The sequence below is a fragment of the Loxodonta africana genome, chromosome X (genome assembly GCF_030014295.1).
Source record: "Loxodonta africana isolate mLoxAfr1 chromosome X, mLoxAfr1.hap2, whole genome shotgun sequence".
Lineage (NCBI taxonomy): Eukaryota > Metazoa > Chordata > Mammalia > Proboscidea > Elephantidae > Loxodonta > Loxodonta africana.
The window spans coordinates 82,146,361-82,167,260 of record NC_087369.1 but is presented as its reverse complement, the minus strand read 5'-3'; the positions used below and the strand labels follow the sequence as shown (position 1 = coordinate 82,167,260).

The following is a 20,900-nucleotide window of genomic DNA, read 5'->3' as shown; positions in this document are numbered from 1 at the left end:
ATTCATTTTTATTGCTGAGTAGTATTTCTCGGTATGAATGTACCACAGTTTGTTTAACAATTCACCTGCTGAAGGACATTTGGATATTTTCCAATTTTTGGACTATTACAAACAAAGCTGCTATGAACATTCATGTACAAATTCCTATGCTAAAATAAGCCTTTGTTTCCCTGTAATAAATGCCCAAGAGTGCAACTGGATCACATGGCAAACCCATTTTTAGTTGTGGCAGGAACTGCCAAACTATTTTCCAGAAAGGGCTGTACAATTTTACATTTCTACCAGCAATGTATGCGTGATCTAGTTTATCCACATCCTTACCCGCATTTTAACATTATCACTATTTTTCATTTTAGCCATTTTGATAGGTATGTAACAATTCTCATTGCAGTTCTCATCTTTTAAGATCTAAGTCAAGAGTTCCCTCTGTGGAGCCTTTCCTAACATCCTCTGGAAAAGTTGTTTACTCCTTCCTCTGTGTCATCTCTGATAGTTCATTTACTGTTGTATTTTAATTATTTATTTAGATTGGTTCTTTCCCTCTATTCTGAGCTACATGAAGATAGGGGCTGTGCTGTATTCATATTTGTTCCTGCAGCATCTGGTACAGTTACATGCTGGGCACCAGTCAGCACTCAGTAAATGTGTGCTAAGAGAGGGAAAGAATGAATTTTAGAAGTTAATCTTGCTTACTTCCCCCCCCCGCCCACTTTCCCCATTAAGCTATAAACCTTTTAGAACAGGGACCATGCCTTCCTCTGTGTACCCCAGCAGCAGCTCGTAGGGTGCTCTGTACATGTAGATGCTCAATGAAGGCTGGCTAACTATTCAGATGGCTTATCTTCCCCCTGCACCCAGGAGATAAGCACATGAAAGGGAGTATAGATGTGAATATCCGTATGTTAAGGATCATATGCCATAATTTTTGTAACATTCTATTAATCTCCACAATCACTAAATAGTTGTCTCTGTATAGATGAGAAATGAAAACATAACAGAGCCCTTTGATTCAAAGAATACATCTGTGGTCTGAGCACCTTTCAATAGTTTCAATGCCCTGGTTACATATGAATTTGGGAGAACAGCTTTTCATGTCCCTGAATTCCTTTTGCCTTTCAGAAGGATCTGGGATCTTTCTGTCTTTTCTGAACTGCTGTAATTTGACATGTTGAATATGAGCAGGTCATTAACCCCAACATTTTTTATCACTTTTTGACTCTGTATTTTCTCAACTCTGAAGTATGTTAATTTGCACTTGTTTATATGTTTCTGTAAGAGTTACTCAGGCCCTTGAGGACTGGTACGTGTTTTGTCTGGAAAGTAGATCGTAAGCCCCTTGAGAGCAGGGACCTTATAACTCCTAGGAATTCATTCTGGATATTTTCAGTGCTCAATTAATTATAATATTGGAAACCTTACTAAGGTCATCTGCCACGCTGACATCTTCCTTTTTGTCTATAAAGCTTTATTGCAAAAAGCAGCTAGCTTGACTTGATATCATTGAATGATTCTACCCAAAATTACACTCAACATTACCCAGTACAATTTATTCTTTAGGGTGCTTTCAGATTCATACTTCTGGATCCATTGTTACAGTTCCCTTCGCTAAAATACCTGGTTACATGTGAATTTGAGAGGACAGCATCTCATATCCTTGGATTCCTTTTGTGCAATAAAAAGTAAGCCGATAACATCTATACTTTTCACCCGCAGGCCCCATTGATAACTAGGTGATAAACTCCAAGTACACTTGCAATCTTAAGTTACCAGAAATAATCTTTAATTCTGTATGTCTTGTTTTCCCAAGTTGTAAAATAGAGGAAATGTGTACACTATATCCCAAGACTATTCAATTAAATTAATACAAATATTTAAAGCAAATCTGAGTTCTAAAGCAGAAGGGCAGATTTGTTCCTTGTAGAGGATGGAGATGGGGGAAGTTTTGTTTTTTTCTTAAGTGAGGTTTATTAAGCTATAATTTGCATACACTCTGATTCACCCTTTTTAAATGGACAGTTTGATAAGTTTTGACAGGTTGTCATTAAGAGCTTGGCTGTTAACCAAAAGGTCGGCAGTTAGAACCCACCAGCCACTCCACAAGAGAAAAAGATGTGACAGTCTGCTTCTGTAAAGATTTACAGCCTTGGAAACCCTATGGGGCAAATCTACTCTGTCCTATTGGGTCGCTATGAGTAGGAAATGACTCAATGGCAATGAGTTTGTTTTGTTTTTTGTTTTGGGGGGGAGAGGGGTTTGGAACAATTTGCTAATTCAACTATACTTCCCCCCTCCCCAATTTTCCCACCACTACTTTTTTTTTTTTTTACCATCATGCCCAGACCAAACTAACTTATCTTTTTCTGACATTTTGTATCCTTTCTCTCTTCTACAGTGTACTAAAGGAGGTATATGTAGCCTTTAATCCCAAAGCAGTGGTCTTACAGCTGGGAGCTGATACAATAGCTGGGGATCCCATGTGCTCCTTTAACATGACTCCAGTGGGACTTGGCAAGTGTCTTAAGTACATCCTTCAGTGGCAATTGGCAACACTCATTTTGGGAGGAGGTGAGTACAAAGGAAGGTCAAAGGAGAATATGTTGACCTTCCTCCACATTTTTTTCCACTGACACTGAGTTAAACTTGGTTTTCTTAAATTTAATAATATCAACCTGCCTATGGCCCAAGAGCCTGAGTCAATGAAATCTGTCACCTCCACAGCTCGGCAAAACGGAAGTATTCCAACACACTTCTCTTTGGTTTGGCACTCCAAAGTCTGTTTCAACTCCTGAAGCAAAGATTCTCTGGGTAAAGGTTACCTCAGGTCTTATAAGAATAGAGGATGTTAACCCCAGTGGACTTTGACCTATCTTCTCTCACTATCATCTTTGATTCTCAGTTCTAATAATCCTTTTTTGAAATGATGCTGTATATTTTTGAAAGTATAATATTAAAATTCCAAACTTACTTATATATAAGAGTAAACACATGAAGTACATATCTAAACTGAGTTCAAGAACAGCCCCCATCCTCTCAAAAGAAAGCATAAATTTGTTACAATGAAGCAAAATTGAGAGTTCCAAAGAGACTCTTGGACATTCTTGCCTTCAGTGTGTACTGATACTTTGTATTACTTGACCAACAAAAACCTGGGTTTATTCAATAGAAGCGTTTATACATTTGTGAAAGGGACCTTTCACAATGTCAGTCACCTCTGAAGATGCCTTGCTTAGAATTTTCTGTTTACCTACCTGACACAATCTTTACTTCATTGGAGAAATGGATTGGTGTGTTAATATAACACGGTCAAGCAAATCAAGCTTGAAATATATGTATTAAGGAACAGCTAATAGTTTTTTTGGTTTTCTTTTTGCTTTTGTCAACCTATTCTAAAATACAAATTAGAAGAAATCAGAGGGAGGCCTTATGTAGATGAATGAGCATTCAATACCAATACGCAAACCTGGCCCTTTGGCAGCCTGAAACCCTAGAGGAATCAAAATCGAAGGTGCTTACAAGGAGACAACCTCTTATTGGGTTAAAAGCTGGCAAAAATGTACTAACTTCAACCCAAGGAAAGAATAAAATTGATGAGTACTGTGTGACATATTACTTTCCTTGATGGCACTAAGGATGGTGATTATGATACAGGTTCAGCTGTTGTGGTGGTGGTGGTTGTTAGCTGCCATCGAGTTGGCCTCCGGACTCGTGGCCACCCCATGCACAATGGAATGTACCACTGCCCGATCCTGCGCCATCCCCATGACTGGCTGCAGATCAGACCATTGTCATCCATAGGGTTTTCACTGGCTGATTTTCAGAAGTACATTGCCAGGCCTTTCTTCCTAGTCCTTCATAGTCTGGAAACTGCTGAAACCTGTTCAGCATCATAGCAGCATGCAAGCCTTCACTGACAGATGAATGGTAGCTGCACCTGAGGTGCACTGGCCAGAAATCAAACCCAGGTCTCCAGCATGGAAGGAGAGAAATCTACCACTGAACCACCACTGCCCTCTCAGGTACAGCTAGGGGGAGAAAAGCAGACCTTTCTACAACATGTATCTGTGAGAATTCCGATTTTGTCTGAGGCAATAGCCTTTACATAAAGAGCCTGTTATTCTCAAAAGTCTCTGCTATGTCAGCCCAAAATTTTGGTTTTGAATATATAAGCATACCTCTTCTTATGCTACAAGTGTATTCCTGAAAATACTTATACATAAATGGAATTTTTGCAAATCAAGTTGTATTTTATGAGCATCAGAGTATATTATGTAAACAGAACGTATAGCCACTCTTTTTGAAATTAAATAATGATGCACAATAAATCTATCTTATAAATTCAGATTTTGCCATGTCAGGAGTTTTAGAGGGAATAATACCAGTAATATTTAGTAACGAGTATGCTTTAGGGCAATCTTTTTGTTATTTCGATTTTTCCTCTAGAAATTAAAAATTCTCAGCCCCTAAAAACAGATAGACAATTAGTAGAGAGAACCACATTCCCAAGCCTCAGTGGACCCTATTGAGGTCTAAAAAATGCACTCGAGAAACCCCAGCATCCCTTACTTTTCAAGTGGTAGAAAGGCTTTTAAAAAGGGTGACCATATGTCCCAGTTTATACCTGTTCTCCCAGTGTAATTATTAATAGTGTCCTCTGTTACTATTAAAAGTGAACCGTTTTGATGACAAATTATATGGCCAGTGTACCTAAAATAGACCTGATTCCATTTCCCCTAAGCTGCATTGGTGTTACAAAATAATTCAATTTTATCCCTACAGTCTTGTAACTTAGCTGAAAGCTAACATTCTAATGCTGGCATGGCAGAGTGCATCTCTTCAGCACAAAATATGCTGATTATTAGATAGTATAATATGGCTGCTGGGTGACTGTGGCAAGATCTGAAAAGATGGGTCACAGCATCAATAAACAGAGCCTTCCTCATCTCAGTTCTCTTTGATCTGTTTTGTGGGAAAAAGGAATGTTGATATTAAAAGAAGAAAGTCTGTCTCTATCAGCATTTTCTTTTTCTCTTTCCTGGATTTTTTAAGGCTATTTTTTATATCTTCCAATAGCTTTAAAATATAAATCACACCCAGGAGTCATTTTTTGGAATTGTTGCAAAATTCATTGCAGAAACCTTCACATTAGGTGGTTCATCTCAAGAGATCTGGGTTCCAGAGATCTAAATCTTGCTGATAGCTCTTGATGGAATTGTGGAGAGTGCATTCCTCAGGTGCATATTTATTTAGAGATGATAGCTTCTTTAATCTTTGCAGACCTTGGACTTCCCAGTTCTACACTGTACATGATCTGCCTGGTCCACTAAAGATTTCCTGCTAGGTGGTTTAAAAATATCATAAAGGGATATTTAGGTGAAATTCTGCACATTGAAGTTGTGTTTTTTAGCCCTTCTATTAAAACATTTTTCTCTCCTTCCTTACTCCCCTTTCCTCTCCTGCTGTTTTGTGACTATTCTTTCCTAACTTCACAATTCTTGACGGAGACAGGAGGCTACAACCTTGCCAACACGGCTCGATGCTGGACATACTTGACCGGGGTCATACTAGGGAAAACACTATCCTCTGAGATCCCAGATCATGAGGTAAGTAAGGCTCTGACAAGTCCTCTCTTCTTTAAGGGGAAGAGCTGAGTCATCCCACCTAATCAAAATCACATCCTCACCACTCAATACCGTTCTGTTGAGAGACACTCCAGTAACAATAACATACTGTCTTGGCAGAATAGTGGACTCTTGTTCCAAAATATCCAAGACCTTCTGCCTTTTTTTTTTTTTTTTACAAGAGATCTCAAAGGCCAACGCACTTTAATTTCTCGATTAATTACAGAGACTGTGGGAAGGGGTCACCTGTCCACACAGAGAATTCTTCCGAAAATGTGTATATTTTCATCTCCCAGCCTCAAAGGGAAGGGACTATTTTTAAAATATATAAGCTGGGTTCTCATCTTTTGAAAAAAGTCCCATAGGTGGTATGTAGCACATGTTCTTCAGTGGAAGTCCTGGACTCTCAAGTGTCTTTGACTACTGTAAAATTTAAAAGCACGTAATTACTGCAAAGGTTTGGTGTTTTTCTAGCAATTACTGGTATACAGAAATCAGGGCAGGACAATCCCAAATGTGAAACATGTCCTGTGAGTTTTCTTTAGCTATATGAGATGGGCTTTAAGTTTTCCAAGGCAAAGATGTCTGTGCTAGTTTTCCCAAAACAAGCTAATCAAAGCTGCCTGGGGCCTGTGAGTGTGCTGATAATCCCCTCTATTCCCATCCACCCCTACACTTGGCAGGAAGCATGTCGTCACAGCTGAGGGTGTGGAGCTGTAGACCTTAGACAGTACAACTTAAAATAACAAACGAGTGCGTGCAGCCCCACCTTCTAAAGCCAATTCCCAAGGATGGTTCTTTGGTTGTAACATTATGATTTCTGTCAGATGCAGAAGCTATACATGTGGGAACATTATGCTTTTCAAAGTTACTATTATTTTTTAAAAATTAGAAACAAACTAATTGCTTTGCAGTTTTCTTCTAACCACCAGTAAGGTATAATATGTTTCTCAGAAAAACTATTCGACGTGTCTAGAATACAAATAGAAGGTACACTGTAATTTGAGGCAATTTGGTGGTGTCAGGGTTAATATAAGTCTCTTTTCTCAATTTGACTTACCTTTATTCAGTATTTGGAAGCTTTATGAAATATGAAGGTAAGTGCTGTGAATAAATACGATTGCTGTTATTGCTGTGGGAATATCTCAGACTGTATTATAATTTAAAGCACTGGGACTTTAAAAACTGATCAAGTTATGTCAGAAAGGAGTTTTAAGCTATATAAGCTTGGCATGAGAGTGGATTTTCTGTTCCTAGGAAACAAGAGCAAATCCATAGATTCATCTGTATTAAAAGGTTCATAAAATTTTAATAAAGATTAATACTTCCTCTGGTACCTGGAGAAGCTGTGTGCCTTAATGGGTGTGGGCTTGACCTTATAGATAGAGATGTTCTGTCTTTATACTGAAATATTCTGCAAGAGTAAATGAGATATAATGTATGTCAAGTGCCTAACACAGTTCCTGGCACATAATAGACACTTTTGAAATACAAGTTCTCTCCTTCCCCCTTGAATGCTCCTAGCTGCTTATACCCAGACATTTATGACTGTGTCATTCAAAAATTTGTCCAAATTCTTTTTGAATCCCTTCTGTCACATCCTTCTGTCATAAGAGATGTGAGTCCTCCAAGAAGGAACAAAGAAGGAAATTGAAGTGACAGTCTTCATAGTACAATAAGATACCATTTTAATGAAAATTGCCAAAAACAGACTACACAGTGTGTACAGGCAACGATAAGTTTTGTGTCACAATACACAGTTGCACACAGATATCCTTGCGAAACCAGATCAAAAAATATTTACTGAGCACTCATTGTATGCCAGGTACTATGCTAGGTGTCTTGGAAGATACAAAGACAGCTAAGACCTCATCCCTTACCTCAAGCAGCTGGGGAGGGAGGGTGGTATAAGTGCTGGGGAGATATTCAGATATACAAATACTTATAATACAAAGCAGCATAAGAACCATAAGACAGTAGGAACAATGACTATGGAAATGTGAAACAAATACAAAAGGGATACAAAGGATTATACAAAATACCCTGCCTTCCTGGAGTTGAAAATATAATTGAAAAAACTAGTAGATGAAAAGATCAAACATGGCAGCAGTCAGCTGCAGCCTGGCTGACCCCTTCATTGGCTCCACTCTTAGTCTTGGATTTTTGTCCTTCCATCTCTTAGGATAATAATCACCCTCTTCCAAATGCTCTCTCCCTACTCCTCTACCATCTGCCTAGGCTCAACTTCAAGGCCTGTGCTTTTCAAAAGCCCATACCTAAATACACCAAGCCTGGTTGAGCTCTTCCTCCATGTGTATTTATTCCTTCAATCATTTAACAAATATTCACTGGGCCCCTTCTGCTTGACAGGCCCTATCCAGACCTGTATTTAGAGATACAAAGGTTAGTAAAATAAAGCCAGTGTTCTCAAAAAGCTCACAGTATGATAAAGGTGACAGAACATTGTGCTCAAGTCCAGGACATATGAGGAGCATAGAGAAAATGTTTCACCGAGACATAGAACTGAATCTTGAAGGTTGATTGGGAGTTTCCAGGTGAAGAAGGGTGGAAAGGGCATTGTAGGCAGAGGGAACAGAGATTGGAAAGGGCCTGGTATCTCATGGGACCAATGAGAAGTTTGATATGTGTAGAACATAGGCGTATGAGAAGGAGTGGGAAGGATTAAGGCTTGAACAGAAAGTGGGGCCAAATTATAAAGGGCCTTGAATGCTGTACTAAAGAGTTTACACTTTTTTTTTCCTGTGAAAACAGATGAGTTTGACTTTTAGAAAGATCACTTAGTAGTGTGGAAAATAGATTGAAAAGGGGAGAAACTTGAGAAAGGCAGATTTCCTTTAATACTTATAGTCTGTACCACTCATTTAGTCATCTATGTTTTGGTTGTCTGTATCCCCCGTAAGTGCCTAGCAAAGTGTCAGCCACCCACCCAGTTGGTGTTCATTCATTGAATGAACTGACTAAATGAGAGTTTAAATAAGTGTCTCCATGTTCACACTGGAAAACTTCTGTTTTTAAGGTGGAAGATTTAGAAGCATAATCTAGCCTTTCTCTGGGAGCACAAATTAGCCTGTTTTTTGCAGGGAGTACTAGGTATCCCGCCTGTCAGAAATAGATAAATCCATGAGATAACACTAGATTGGCAATGAAGGAAAGGGAGGTGGGAAAGCAATTCCAGCACAAATATTAAAAGTGACTAGAGGTAGGACTTCAAGCATTAACCAAAAAAACCAAACCCATTGCCATCAAGTCAATTCCAACTCATATTGACCCTATAGGACAAAAATAGAACTGCCCCTTAAGGTTTCCAAGGAGCAGCTAGTGGATTCAAACTGCTGACCTTTTGGTTAGCAGACGAGCTCTTAACCACTATGCCAGCAGGGCTCCAAGTCTTCAAACACAAAGCCAGGGATGCCATAGAGCCAGTGATCAGGGAGTTAGTCCCAGCCAAGGAATTGAGGAGGCAGGTTGTCCAGCTAGGGATGGAATAAGGAGGTAATCCCATTTGGAAGAAGATCTGGGCTCAACTGGGAAGGCTAAGAGGAATGGAGCCTACCTGTATGACTGGGCCAGGTATCTCTACCATAAGGAAAGCCCAAAGGTGACATGGTCCCATAAAAAGACCAGTACATGGCTAATTTAGCATAATCATCCACATCATGTAATAATTCCTATGTATAAGAAATGTTCTATTTGGACCCAGTAATGCTATTTGGATCCCATGATCTAAGATAGAAATAAGGCAATCATGTTATATCATGTATATGTATGTGAATCATCAGGTAGGTTTATTAAAAAATTTTATGAACAAAAAGCATATAATCTACTTAACCAGATCTCTTTTAATGGATTGACTGGATAAACTATGACTCATTCATATAAGGGAATATATGCAGCTATTAAAAAGAATTAGGCCAATCTAAAAAAAAAAAAGTTTTTTTTTTTATATAGAAGGGGCAGCACCGGGTAGTATTTCGTTCCATGGTACATAGGGTTGCTGTGAGTCAGAACCAACTCAATGGCACCTAGCAATAACAACATATAGAAGGGTATGGTACTAATATAAAACAATCTCCAAGATATATCATTAAAAAAAATATAGTGGGGAAAAAAACAAGGCACAGAAGAGTGCATATTGTAGGCTACCAGTTGGATATGCATAGAATATCTCTTGAAGGATACTCAAGGGCCTGATGATAATCATTGCCTTTGGGGAAGGAAACCAGGAGACTAGTTGTAGGAGAGAGACATAGTTTTTTCATAAATACTTCTTTATGTTTTAAAGAAACGATTTATTACATAACTGAACATAATGGTTTTTTAAATGAAATAAAATTTACATAAATATAACACACAGATTTTAAGTGTACAATCTGATGAGTTTTGACAAATGTATACACCTGTTTAACCACAATTTCAATCACGATATGGAACATTTCTATCACCCCAGAAAGTTCTCTTTTGCCCCTTTCTAGTCAATGCCTCTCCATTCAGAGGCAACCACTGTTCAGATTTCAAATACTGTATCTTAGGTTTGCCTATTCTAAGACTTAAAATCATATGTTGGATATTCTTTTGTATCTGGCTTCCTTTGTTCAACATAATGGTGCTGAGATTCATCTGTATTATTGCATATAACAATGGTTTGTTTCTTTTTATTGTTGAGTAGTATTCTATTGTATGAAAATATAATATCTTATTTTTATTCATTCCCCTGTTGGACATTCGGTTTGTTTCCCTTTTTTAGCTATTATTAACTATAACATGCATGTACAAGTCTTAGTATGAACATACGTTTTCATTTTTTCGGGGTAAAGATCCAAGAGAATTGCTAGGTCAAAGAATACATGCTTCTTTAACTTTATAAGAAAACTTCAACCTGTTTTCCAAAGTAATTTTGCCATTTTACACTCTTGCCGGCAATGTATGAGAGTTCCAGTTGCTCTACATTCTCGCCGACATTTGATATTACTTGTCTTTTTAATTTTAGCATTTCTGGTGTATGTGTAGTAGCATGCAATTGTGGTTTTTAATTTGCATTTATTTCTTTGATGACTAAATGATGTTAAGTACCATTCATGTGCTTATTCACCATGCATATAGCTTCTTTTATGAAGTCAACTATCTTGCCCGATTTTATTGTACTGTTCGTCTTTTTATTATTAAGTTGTGAGAGTTTTCATATGTACGTGTTATGAATTTTTAAACAAAATGTGGCTTCCTTATTTTCTTGATGATGTCTTTAAAAGAGCAGGAAATTTTTATTTTGATAAAGTCTAATTTATCAAAATTTTCTGTTATGGCTAATGCTTTTTTTGTCTTCTAAGAAATCTTTGCTTACACCAAGGTCATGAAGACATACTCCTATGTTTTCTTCTGGAAGCTTTACAGGTTTAGCTTTTTATGTTTAAGCTATGTTTCATCTTAAATTAATTGTGTATGGAATGAGCTAGGACTTGAGATTCCTTTCTTTTTATCTCACAGTGATGTCCTGTTATTCCAGCACCATTTCTTGAAGACATTTTCCATTCCTCATTAAATTTCTTTGGCACTGTATTAGTTCCCTTTTGCTGCTGTAATAAATTACCACAAAGAGTAGCTTAACCAACACAAATTCATTATCTAACAGTTCTGGAGTAAGGAAGTGCAAAATGGGTCTTTCACTTATAAGGACTTTTGCGATTACACTGGATAATCCGGGATAGTCTCCCCATCTCAAGATCCTTAATTACATCTGCAAAGTCCATTTTGCCATGTAAGGTTTCAAGGATTAAAATGTGGACATCTTCACAGGCCATTCAACAGGCGCCTTTGTTGGAAAGTATTTGACTCTTTATGCACTCTCTACAATGCCCATCCCCAATGTGTCTGTCAATTTGTCGTACTGTGGGGGCTTGTTTGTTGCTGTACTTCTGGAAGCTATGACGCCAGTATTCAAATACCAGCAGCATCACCCATGGAGGAAAGGTTTCAGCTGAGCTTCCAGACTAAGACAGACTAGGAAGAAGGACCCAGCAGCCTACTTCTGAAAAGCATTAGCTGCTGAAAACCTAATGAATAGCAGCAGAATATTGTCTGATATAGTGCTGGAAGATGAGCCCCCCCAGGTTGGAAGGCACTCAAAAGATGACTGGGTTAGAGCTGCCTCCTCTAAGTGGAGTTGACCTTAATGACATGCATGGAGTAAAGCTTTCGAGACCTTCACTTGCTGATGTACCATGACTCAAAATAAGAAGAAACACCTGCAAACATCCATTAATAATCAGAACCTGGAATGTATGAAGTATGAATTTAGGAAAAATGGAAATCATCACAAATGAAATGCAACACATAAACATCAATATCCTAGGCATTAGTGAGCTGAAATGGACTGCAACTGGCCATATTGAATAGGACAATCATACAGTCTTCTATGCTGGGAATGACAACTTGAAGAGGAATGGTGTTGCATTCACCGTCAAAAAGAATATTTCGCAAATTAAAACTACGATGAGATTCCATCTCACTCCAACAAGGCTGGCATTAATCCAAAAAACACAAAATAATAAATGTTGGAGAGGCTGCGGAGAGATTGGAACTCTTATACACTGCTGGTGGGAATGTAAAATGATACAACCACTTTGGAAATCTATCTGGCGTTTTCTTAAAAAGTTAGAAATAGAACTACCATACAATCCAGAAATCCCACCCCTCAGAATATACCCTAGAGAAATAAGAGCCTTTAAGCGCACAGATATATGCACACCCATGTTTATTGCAGCACTGTTACAATAGCAAAAACCTGGAAGCAACCAAGGTGTCCATCAACGGATGAATGGTTAAATAAATTGTGGTATATTCACACAATGGAATACTACGCATCAATAAAAAACAGTGACGAATCTGTGAAACATTTCATAACATGGAGGAACCTGGAAGGCATTATGCTGAGTGAAATTAGTCAGAGACAAAAGGACAAATATTGTATAAGACCACTATTATAAGATCTTGAGAAATAGTATAAACTGAGAAGAATACATACTTTTGTGGTTACGAGGTGCGGAGGGAGGGAGGTTGGGAGAGGGTTATTTACTGATTAGTTAGCAGATTACTTTAGGTGAAGGGAAGGAGAATACTCAATACAGGGAAGGTCAACTCAACTGGACTGGACCAAAAGCAAAGAAGTTTCCGGGATAAACTGAATGCTTCAAAGGTCAGTGGAGCAAGGGTGGGGGGTTGGGGACTATGGCTTAGGGGAACTTCTAAATCAATTGGCAAAATAATTCTATTATGAAAACATTCTGCATGCCACTTTGAAATGTGGTGTCTGGGGTCTTAAATGCTAATAAGTGGCCATCTAAGATGCATCAATTGGTCTCAACCCACCTGGATCAAAGGAGAATGAAGAACACCAAGGTCACATGATAACTATGAGCCCAAGACACAGAAAGGGCCACATGAACCAGAGACTTACATCATCCTGAGACCAGAAGAACTAGATGGTGCTCGGCCACAACTGACGACTGCCCTGACAGGGAGCACAACAGAGAACTCCTGAGGGAGCAGGAGATGACTGGGATGCAGACCCCAAATTCTCATAAAAAGACCAGACTTAATGGTCTGACTGAGACTACAGGAATCCCAGTGGTCATGGTCCCCAAACCTTCTGTTGGCCCAGGACAGGAACCATTCCCAAAGACAACTCATCAGACATGGAAGGGACTGGACAATGAGTTGGAGAGAGATGGCGACGAGGAGTGAGCTACTTGTATCAGGTGGACCCTTGAGACTGTGTTGGCATCTCCTGTCTGGAGGGGAAATAGGAGGGTAGAGAGGGTTAGAAACTGGAAAAATTGTCACGAAAGGAGAGACTGGAAGGAAGGAGAGGGCTGACTCATTAGGGGGAGAGTAAGTGGGAGTATGGAGTAAGGTGTATATAAGCTTATATGTGGCAGACTGACTTGATTTCTAAACTTTCACTTAAAGCACAATAAAAATTACTAAAAAAAAAAAGAATATTTCCAGATCTGTCCTGAAGTATAAGGCTGTCAAATGATAGGATAATATCCATACGCCTACAAGGAAGTCCAGTTAATACGACTATTATTCAAATTTACCCACTAACCAACCAGGCCAAAGATGAAGAAATAGAAGGTTTTTATCAGCTGCTGCAGTCTGAAATTGATCAGGATGCATTTATAATTACTGGTAATTAGAACACAAAACCTGGAAACAAAGAAGAAGGATCGGTAGTTGGAAAATATAGCCTTGGTGATAGAAACAAAGCCAGAGATCGAATGATAGAATTTTGCAAGACCAAGGACTTCTTAATTGTAAATACCTTCTTTCACCAACATAAACCGCGACTGTACACATGAACCTCGCCAGATGGAACACACAGAAATGAAATTGACTACATCTGTGGAAAGAGACAATGGAAAATCTCAATATCATCAGTCAGAACATGGCCAGGGGCTGACTGTGGAACAGACAATCAATTGCTCATATGCAAGTTCAAGGTGAAACTGAAGAAAATCAGAGCAAGTCCACGAGAGCCAAAATATGACCTTGAGAATATCCCACCTGAATTTAGAGACCATCTCAAGAATAGATTTGATGCATTGAACACCAGTGACCTAGGACCAGACGAGTTGTGGAATGACATCAAAGACATCATACATGAAGAAAGCAAGAGGTCATTGAAAAGACAGGAAAGAAAGAAAAGCCCAAGATGGATGTCAGAGGAGACTCTGAAACTTGCTCACAAACGTTAAGCAGCTTAGCAAAAAGAAGAAATGATGAACTGAAAGAACTGAACAGAAGATTTCAAAGGGTGTCTCGAGAAGACAGAGTAAAGTATTATAATGACATGTGCAAAGAGCTGGAGATGGAAAACCAAAAGGGAAGAACACGCTCGGCATTTCTCAAGCTGAAAGAACTGAAGAAAAAATTCAAGCCTCGAGTTGCAATACTGAAGGATTCTATGGGGAAAATATTAAATGACCCAAGAAGCATCAAAAGAAGATGGAAGGAATACACAAAGTCATTCATTATACCAAAAAGAATTAGTCGATGTTCAACCATTTCAAGAGGTGGCATAAGATCAGGAACCGATGTTACTGAAGGAAGAAGTCCAAGCTGCTCTGAAGGCATTGGCGAAAAACAAGGCTCTAGGAATTGATGGAATATCAATTCAGATGTTTCAACAAATAGATGCAGTGCTGGAGGTTCTCACTCATCTATGCCAAGAAATATGGAAGACAGCTTCTTGGACAACTGACTGGAAGAGATCCATATTTATGCCTATTCCCAAGAAAGGTGATCCAACCAAATGTGGAAATTATAGAACAGTATCATTAATATCACATGCAAGCAAAATTTTGCTGAAGATCATTCAAAAACAGCTGCAGCAGTATATCCACAGGGAACTGCCAGAAATTCAGCCCAGTTTCAGAAGAGGACGTGGAACCAGGGCTATCATTGCTGATGTCAGATGGATCCTGGCTGAAAGCAGAGAATACCAGAAGGATGTTTACCTGTGTTTTATTGACTATGCAAAGGCATTCGACTGTGTGGATCATAACAACTTATGGATAACATCGTGAAAAATGGGGATTCCAGAACACTAAATTGTGCTCATGAGGAACCTGTACATAGATCACACAGAACAAGGGGGTATTGATTGGTTTAAAGTCAGGAAAGGTGTGTGTCAGGGTTATATTCTTTCACCATACCTGTTCAATCTGTATGCTGAGCAAATAATACGAGAAGCTGGACTATATGAAGAAGAACGGGGCCTCAGGATTGGAGGAAGACTCATTAACACCCTGAGTTATGCAGATGACATAACCTTGCTTGCTGAAAGTGAAGAGGACTTGAACCACTCACTAACGAAGATCAAAGACCACAGCCTTCAGTATGGATTGCGCCTCATCATAAAGAAAACAAAAATCCTCACAACTGGACCAATGAGCAACATCATGATAAACAGAGAAAAGATTGAAGTTGTTAAGGATTTCATTTTACTTGGATCCACAATCAGCAGCCGTGGAAGCAGCAGTCAAGAAATCAAAAGACGCATTGCATTGGGTCAATCTGCTGCAAAGGACCTCTTTAAAGTGTTGAAGAGTAAAGATGTCACCTTGAAGACTAAGGTGCGCCTGACCCAAGCCATGGTATTTTCAATCGCATCGTATGTATGTGAAAGCTGGACAATGAATAAGGAAGACTGAAGAAGAATTTACACCTTTGAATTGTGGTGTTGGCAAAGAATATTTAATATACCATGGACTGCCAAAAGAAGGAACAAATCTGTCTTGCAAGAAGGACAGCCAGAATGCTCCTTAGAGGCAAGGATGGTGAGACTGCGTCTTACATACTTTGGACATGTTGCAAGGAGGGATCATTCTCTGGAGAAGGACATCATGCTTGGCAAAGTACAGGGACAGCGGAAAAGAAGAAGACCCTCAACGAGGTGGATTGACACAGTGGCTGCAACAATGAGCTCAAGCATAGCAAGGATTGTGAGGATGGCTCAGGACCAGGCAGTGTTTTGTTCTATTGTGCATAGGGTCGCTATGAGTCGGAACCGACTCCAGGCACCTAACAACAACAACAACATCTTGTGTCCTGATACTTTGTTGAACTCTTCTATTAGTTCCAGTAGTTTTCTTGTGGATTATTCAGGGATTTCTGTGTATAGGTCATATCATCTCCAAATAGAGGTAATTTTACTTCTTCCTTACCAATTTGGATGCCCTTTATTTCTTCTTCTATCCTAATTGCTCTGGCTAGGACCTCCAGCACAGTGTTCAATAAGAGTGGTGATAAAGGGCAGCCTTGTCTGCTTCCCATTCTCAGAGGGAAATGCTTTCAGACTCCCTTCATTTAGGATAATATTGGCTGTTGACTTTAAATCTCCTTTTTTAAGTCGAAGAATTTCCCTTTTATTCCTACTATGCTGAGAGTTTTTATCATGAGTGAGTATTGGACTTTGTGAAATTCCTTTTCTGCATCAATTGATAAGATCATATGGTTCTTGTCTTTTGTTTTATTCTTGTGATAGATTACATTGACTGTTTTTCTAATGTTAAACAATCCTTGCATACTGGTAAGGATCCCACTTGGTCATGGTGAATTACTTTTTTTGACATGTTGTTGAATTCTTTTGGCTAGAATTTTGTTAAGGATTTCTGCATCTAAGTTCCTGAGGGATATTGGTCTTTAATACTCTTTTTTTGTGGTGTCTTTACCTGGGGTTTTGGTATCAGGGTTATGCTGTCTTTATAGAATCAGTTTGGGAGTATTCCATCCTTTTCTATGCTCTGAAATACCTTTAGTAGTGGTGGTGTTAACTCTTCTCTGGAAGGTTGGTATAATTCTCCAGTGAAGCCGTCAGGGCCAAGGCTTTTTTTGTTGGAGATTTTTAATTACCTTTTAAATCTCTTCTTTTGTTCTACATTTATTTAGTTGTTCTATCTCTTTTTGTGTTAGTTTAGTGCTACGGCTGCTAACCAAAGGGTCGGCAGTTTGAATCCGCCAGGCGCTCCTTGGAAACTCCATGGGGCAGTTCTACTCTGTCCTATAGGGTCGCTATGAGTCAGAATCGATTCGATGGCACTGGGCTGGGTGTTTCTATAAATTTGTCCGTTTCCTCTAGGTTTTCAAATTTTTGGAGTATGGTTTTTCATAGTGTTCTGTTATGATTCTTTTAATTTCAGTTGAGTCTGTTGTGATATCACCCATCTCATTTCTTATTCGGTTATTTGCTTCCTCTCCTGATTTTCTTTTGTCAGTTTGGTCAATGGTTTATTGATTTTGTTGATCTTTTCAAACAACCATTTTTTGGTCTTGTTAGCTCTTTCAGTTGTTTTTCTGTTCGCTATTTCATTTAATTCTGCTCTGATTTTTATTATTTGCTTTCTTCTGTTTCCCAAGGGCTTCTTTTGTTGCTCTTTTTCTATTTGTTCCACTTATTTTTTTTTTTTTTATAGGGATAATTCTTTGATTTTGGCCCTTTCTTCCTTTTGGATGTGTGCATTTATTGCTATAAATTGACCTGTGAGCACTGCTTTTACTGTGTCCCAAAAGTTATAGTAGGAAGTGTTTTCCCTCTCATTTGATTCCATGAATTTCTTTGTTCTGTCCTTAATTTTTTCTATAACCCAGTAGTTGTTGAGCAAGGTGTTTTTCAGTTTCCCTGTGTTTGATTTTTATTCCTTACCTTTTCTGTTATTGATTTCTACTTTTATGATTTTATGGTCAGAAAAGATGCTCTGTAATATTTCAACGTTTTGGATTCTGTTAAGGCTTGCTTTAGGACCTAATATGTAGTCTATTCTGGGGAATGGTCCACATGCATTGGAAAAGAAAGTATATTTGGCTGCCGTTGGATGGAGTGTTCTGTGTATGTCTATGAGGTCAAGTTGGTTGATTGTGGCATTTACATCTTCCATGTCTTTATTGAGTTTCTTTCTGGAAGTTCTGTCCTTCACCAAAAGTGGTGTGTTGAAGTCTCCTACTATTATTCTGGAGCTGTCCATCTCTTTTTTCATTGCCGTTAGAGTTTGTTTTATGTATTTTGGAGCCCTGTCATTGGGTGCATAAATATTTATTATGGTTATATCCTCCTTCTGTATTGACCCGTTAATCAGTATATAGTGTCCTTCCTTATCCATTGTGGTGGATTTTACTTTAAAGTCTATTTTGTCAGAAATTAATATTGCCTCTCCTGCTTTTTGATTTTTGTTTGCTTGATATATTTTTTTCCATCCTTTGTGTTTTAGTATGTTTGTGTTTTTAAATGTAAGGTATGTCTCTTGTATGCAGCATATAGAAGAATTATGTTTTTTTAATCCATTCTGCCACTCTCTGTCTCTTTATTGGTGCATTTAGTCCATTTACATTCAGAGTAATTATTGACCAACCCTTTGGTTAGTAGCTGTAGCACTTAACCACTACGCCACCAGGGTTTCCCTAATTATTGAAAGGTATTTTTATGGGTTTAGTGCTGTCATTTTGATGTCTTTTTTGTTGTTGACAGTTTTTTTTTCACTTAATTTTCTGTGCTGAGTCATTTTTCTTTATATATTGTTTTTTCCTGTTTTCATTGTTGTTCCTTTTGTATTTCCTCAGTCTTTATGTTCTTCTTGTTTTTTATTTTGATGTGTAGGATTGTTAGTTTCCTCTGTGGTTACCTTAATATTGACCCCTGTTTTTCTAAGTTTAAACCAAACTTTTATTTCTTTATATAGCCTTGGCTTCTGCTCTATATGAAAGATCTATGGCTACCTTATTTTTTAGTCCCTCTTTTTTTATTTAATTTTGTCATCTTTTACATAATAATGTCTGTATTTCCCTGTTTTGAGCATTTTAGATTTGATTTATTTTTGTGACTCCTCCATCTGGGTTGATATCTGGTTGCCCTATCCTGTGTTCTAGTCTTGGGTTGTTATCTGATGTTTTTGATTTTCTAACCGGAGGACTCCTTTTTATATTTCTTGTAAGTTTGCTTTGGTTTTTGCAAATTCCCTAAACTTCTGTTTATCTGGAGATATCCTAATTTCACCTTCATATTTGAGAGACAGTTTTGCTGGATATATAATTCTTGGCTAGCAATTTTTTTCTTTCAAGGTTTTATATATGTCATCCCATTGCCTTCTGGCCTGCATGGTTTCTGCTGAGTAGTGCCAGCAGGTTTTTTTTCCTATTTTTTTTTCTATTAGCGTCAATTCTTTTTCAGTCTTCCTTATTCATTGTCCAGCATTTCACATGCATATGATGGGATTGAGAATACCACGGCTTGGGTCAGGCACACCTTAGTCTTCAAGATGACATCTTTGCTTTTCAACACCTTAAAGAGGTCCTTTGCAACAGATTTGCCCAATGCAATGCGTCTTTTGATTTCTTGACTGCTACTTCCATGGCTGTTGATTTAGGATCCAAGTAAAATGAAATCCTTGACAACTTCAATCTTTTCTCCATTTATCTTGATGTGGCTTATGGGTCCAGTTATGAGGATTTTTGTTTTCTTTATGTCGAGGTATAATCCATGCTGAAGGCTGTGGTCTTTGATCTTCATCAGTAATTGCTTCAAGTCCTCTTCCCTTTCAGCAAGCAAGGTTGTGTCATCTGCATAACGCAGGTTGTTAATGAGTCTTCCTCCAATCCTGATGCCCCATTCTCTTCATATAGTCCAGCTTCTCGTATTATTTGCTCAGCATACAGATTGAATAGGTATGGTGAACCTACAGACTAGGAAAAATATTTAACTATGACATATCTGACAGGGGTCTAATCTCTAAAATCTACAAGATACTGCAACACGTCAACAATAAAAAGACAAATAATCCAATTAAAAAATGGGCAAAGGATATAAACAGACACTGCACTAAAGAAGACATTCAGTTGGCTAACAGACACAAAAGGAAATGCTTGTGATCATTAGCCACTAGAGAAATGCAAATCAACACTACCTTGAGAAACCATCTCACCCCAATGTTACAGGCACTAATCAAAAAAAGAGAAAATAACAAGTGTTGGAGAGGTTTCAGGAAATTGGAACTCTCATGCACTGCTGGTGGGAATGTAAAATGGTCCAACCAGTATGGAAAACAATATGGGACTTCCTTAAAAAGCTAGAGATGGAAATACCATATCATCCAGCAATCCCACTCTTAGGAATATATCCTAGAGAAATAAGAGCTGTCATGCAAACAGACATGTGCACACCCATGTTCATTGCATCATTATTCACAATAGCAAAAAGATGGAAACAACCTAAGTGCCCATCAACAGATGAATGGAAAACAAATTATGGTACATACACACAATGGAATACTATGCACCGATAAAGAACAATGAAGAATCGGGGAAACATCTCACAATATGGATGAATCTGGAGGGCATTATGCTGAGTGAAATAAGTCAATCACAAAAGGACAATACTGTATTAAACCACTATTATAAAAACTCATGGAAAGGTTTATACACAGAAAGAAACAATCTTTGATGGTTACAAGGGAGGGGAGGGGTGGGAAGGGGAAATCATTAACTAGATAGTAGATAAGTGTTATGGAGCTGTCTCAGTCATCTAGTGCTGCTGTAACAGAAATACCACAAGTGGATGGCTTCAACAAAGAGAAATTTATTCTCTCACAGTCTAGTAGGCTACAAGTCCACACTCGGGGCGTCAGCTCCAGGGGAAGCCTTTCTCTTCTCTCTCTGTTGGCTCTGGAGGAAGGTGTTTGTCATCAATCTTTTCCCTGGACTAGGAGCTGCTCAGCA

The 20,900-nt window shown here is 38.4% G+C and overlaps 1 protein-coding gene across 11 annotated transcripts in view; it reads left to right on the top strand.

Moving 5' to 3' along the window:
* The window catches only part of HDAC8 (histone deacetylase 8), a 307,901-nt gene that overhangs the window by 157,384 nt on the left and 129,617 nt on the right, over positions 1-20,900 (top strand). For 8 of the 11 annotated variants that reach the window (XM_003412724.4, XM_023551435.2, XM_064278557.1 and 5 more), the window contains exons 8-9: positions 2,393-2,565; positions 5,506-5,600. In XM_003412724.4, coding sequence (XP_003412772.1) covers positions 2,393-2,565; positions 5,506-5,600 — 268 coding nt within the window. Of the gene's footprint in view, positions 1-2,392; positions 2,566-5,505; positions 5,601-20,900 lie in introns of those variants that run through there. The other 3 variants (XR_010319804.1, XR_010319803.1, XR_010319805.1) reach the window with 1 other exon arrangement.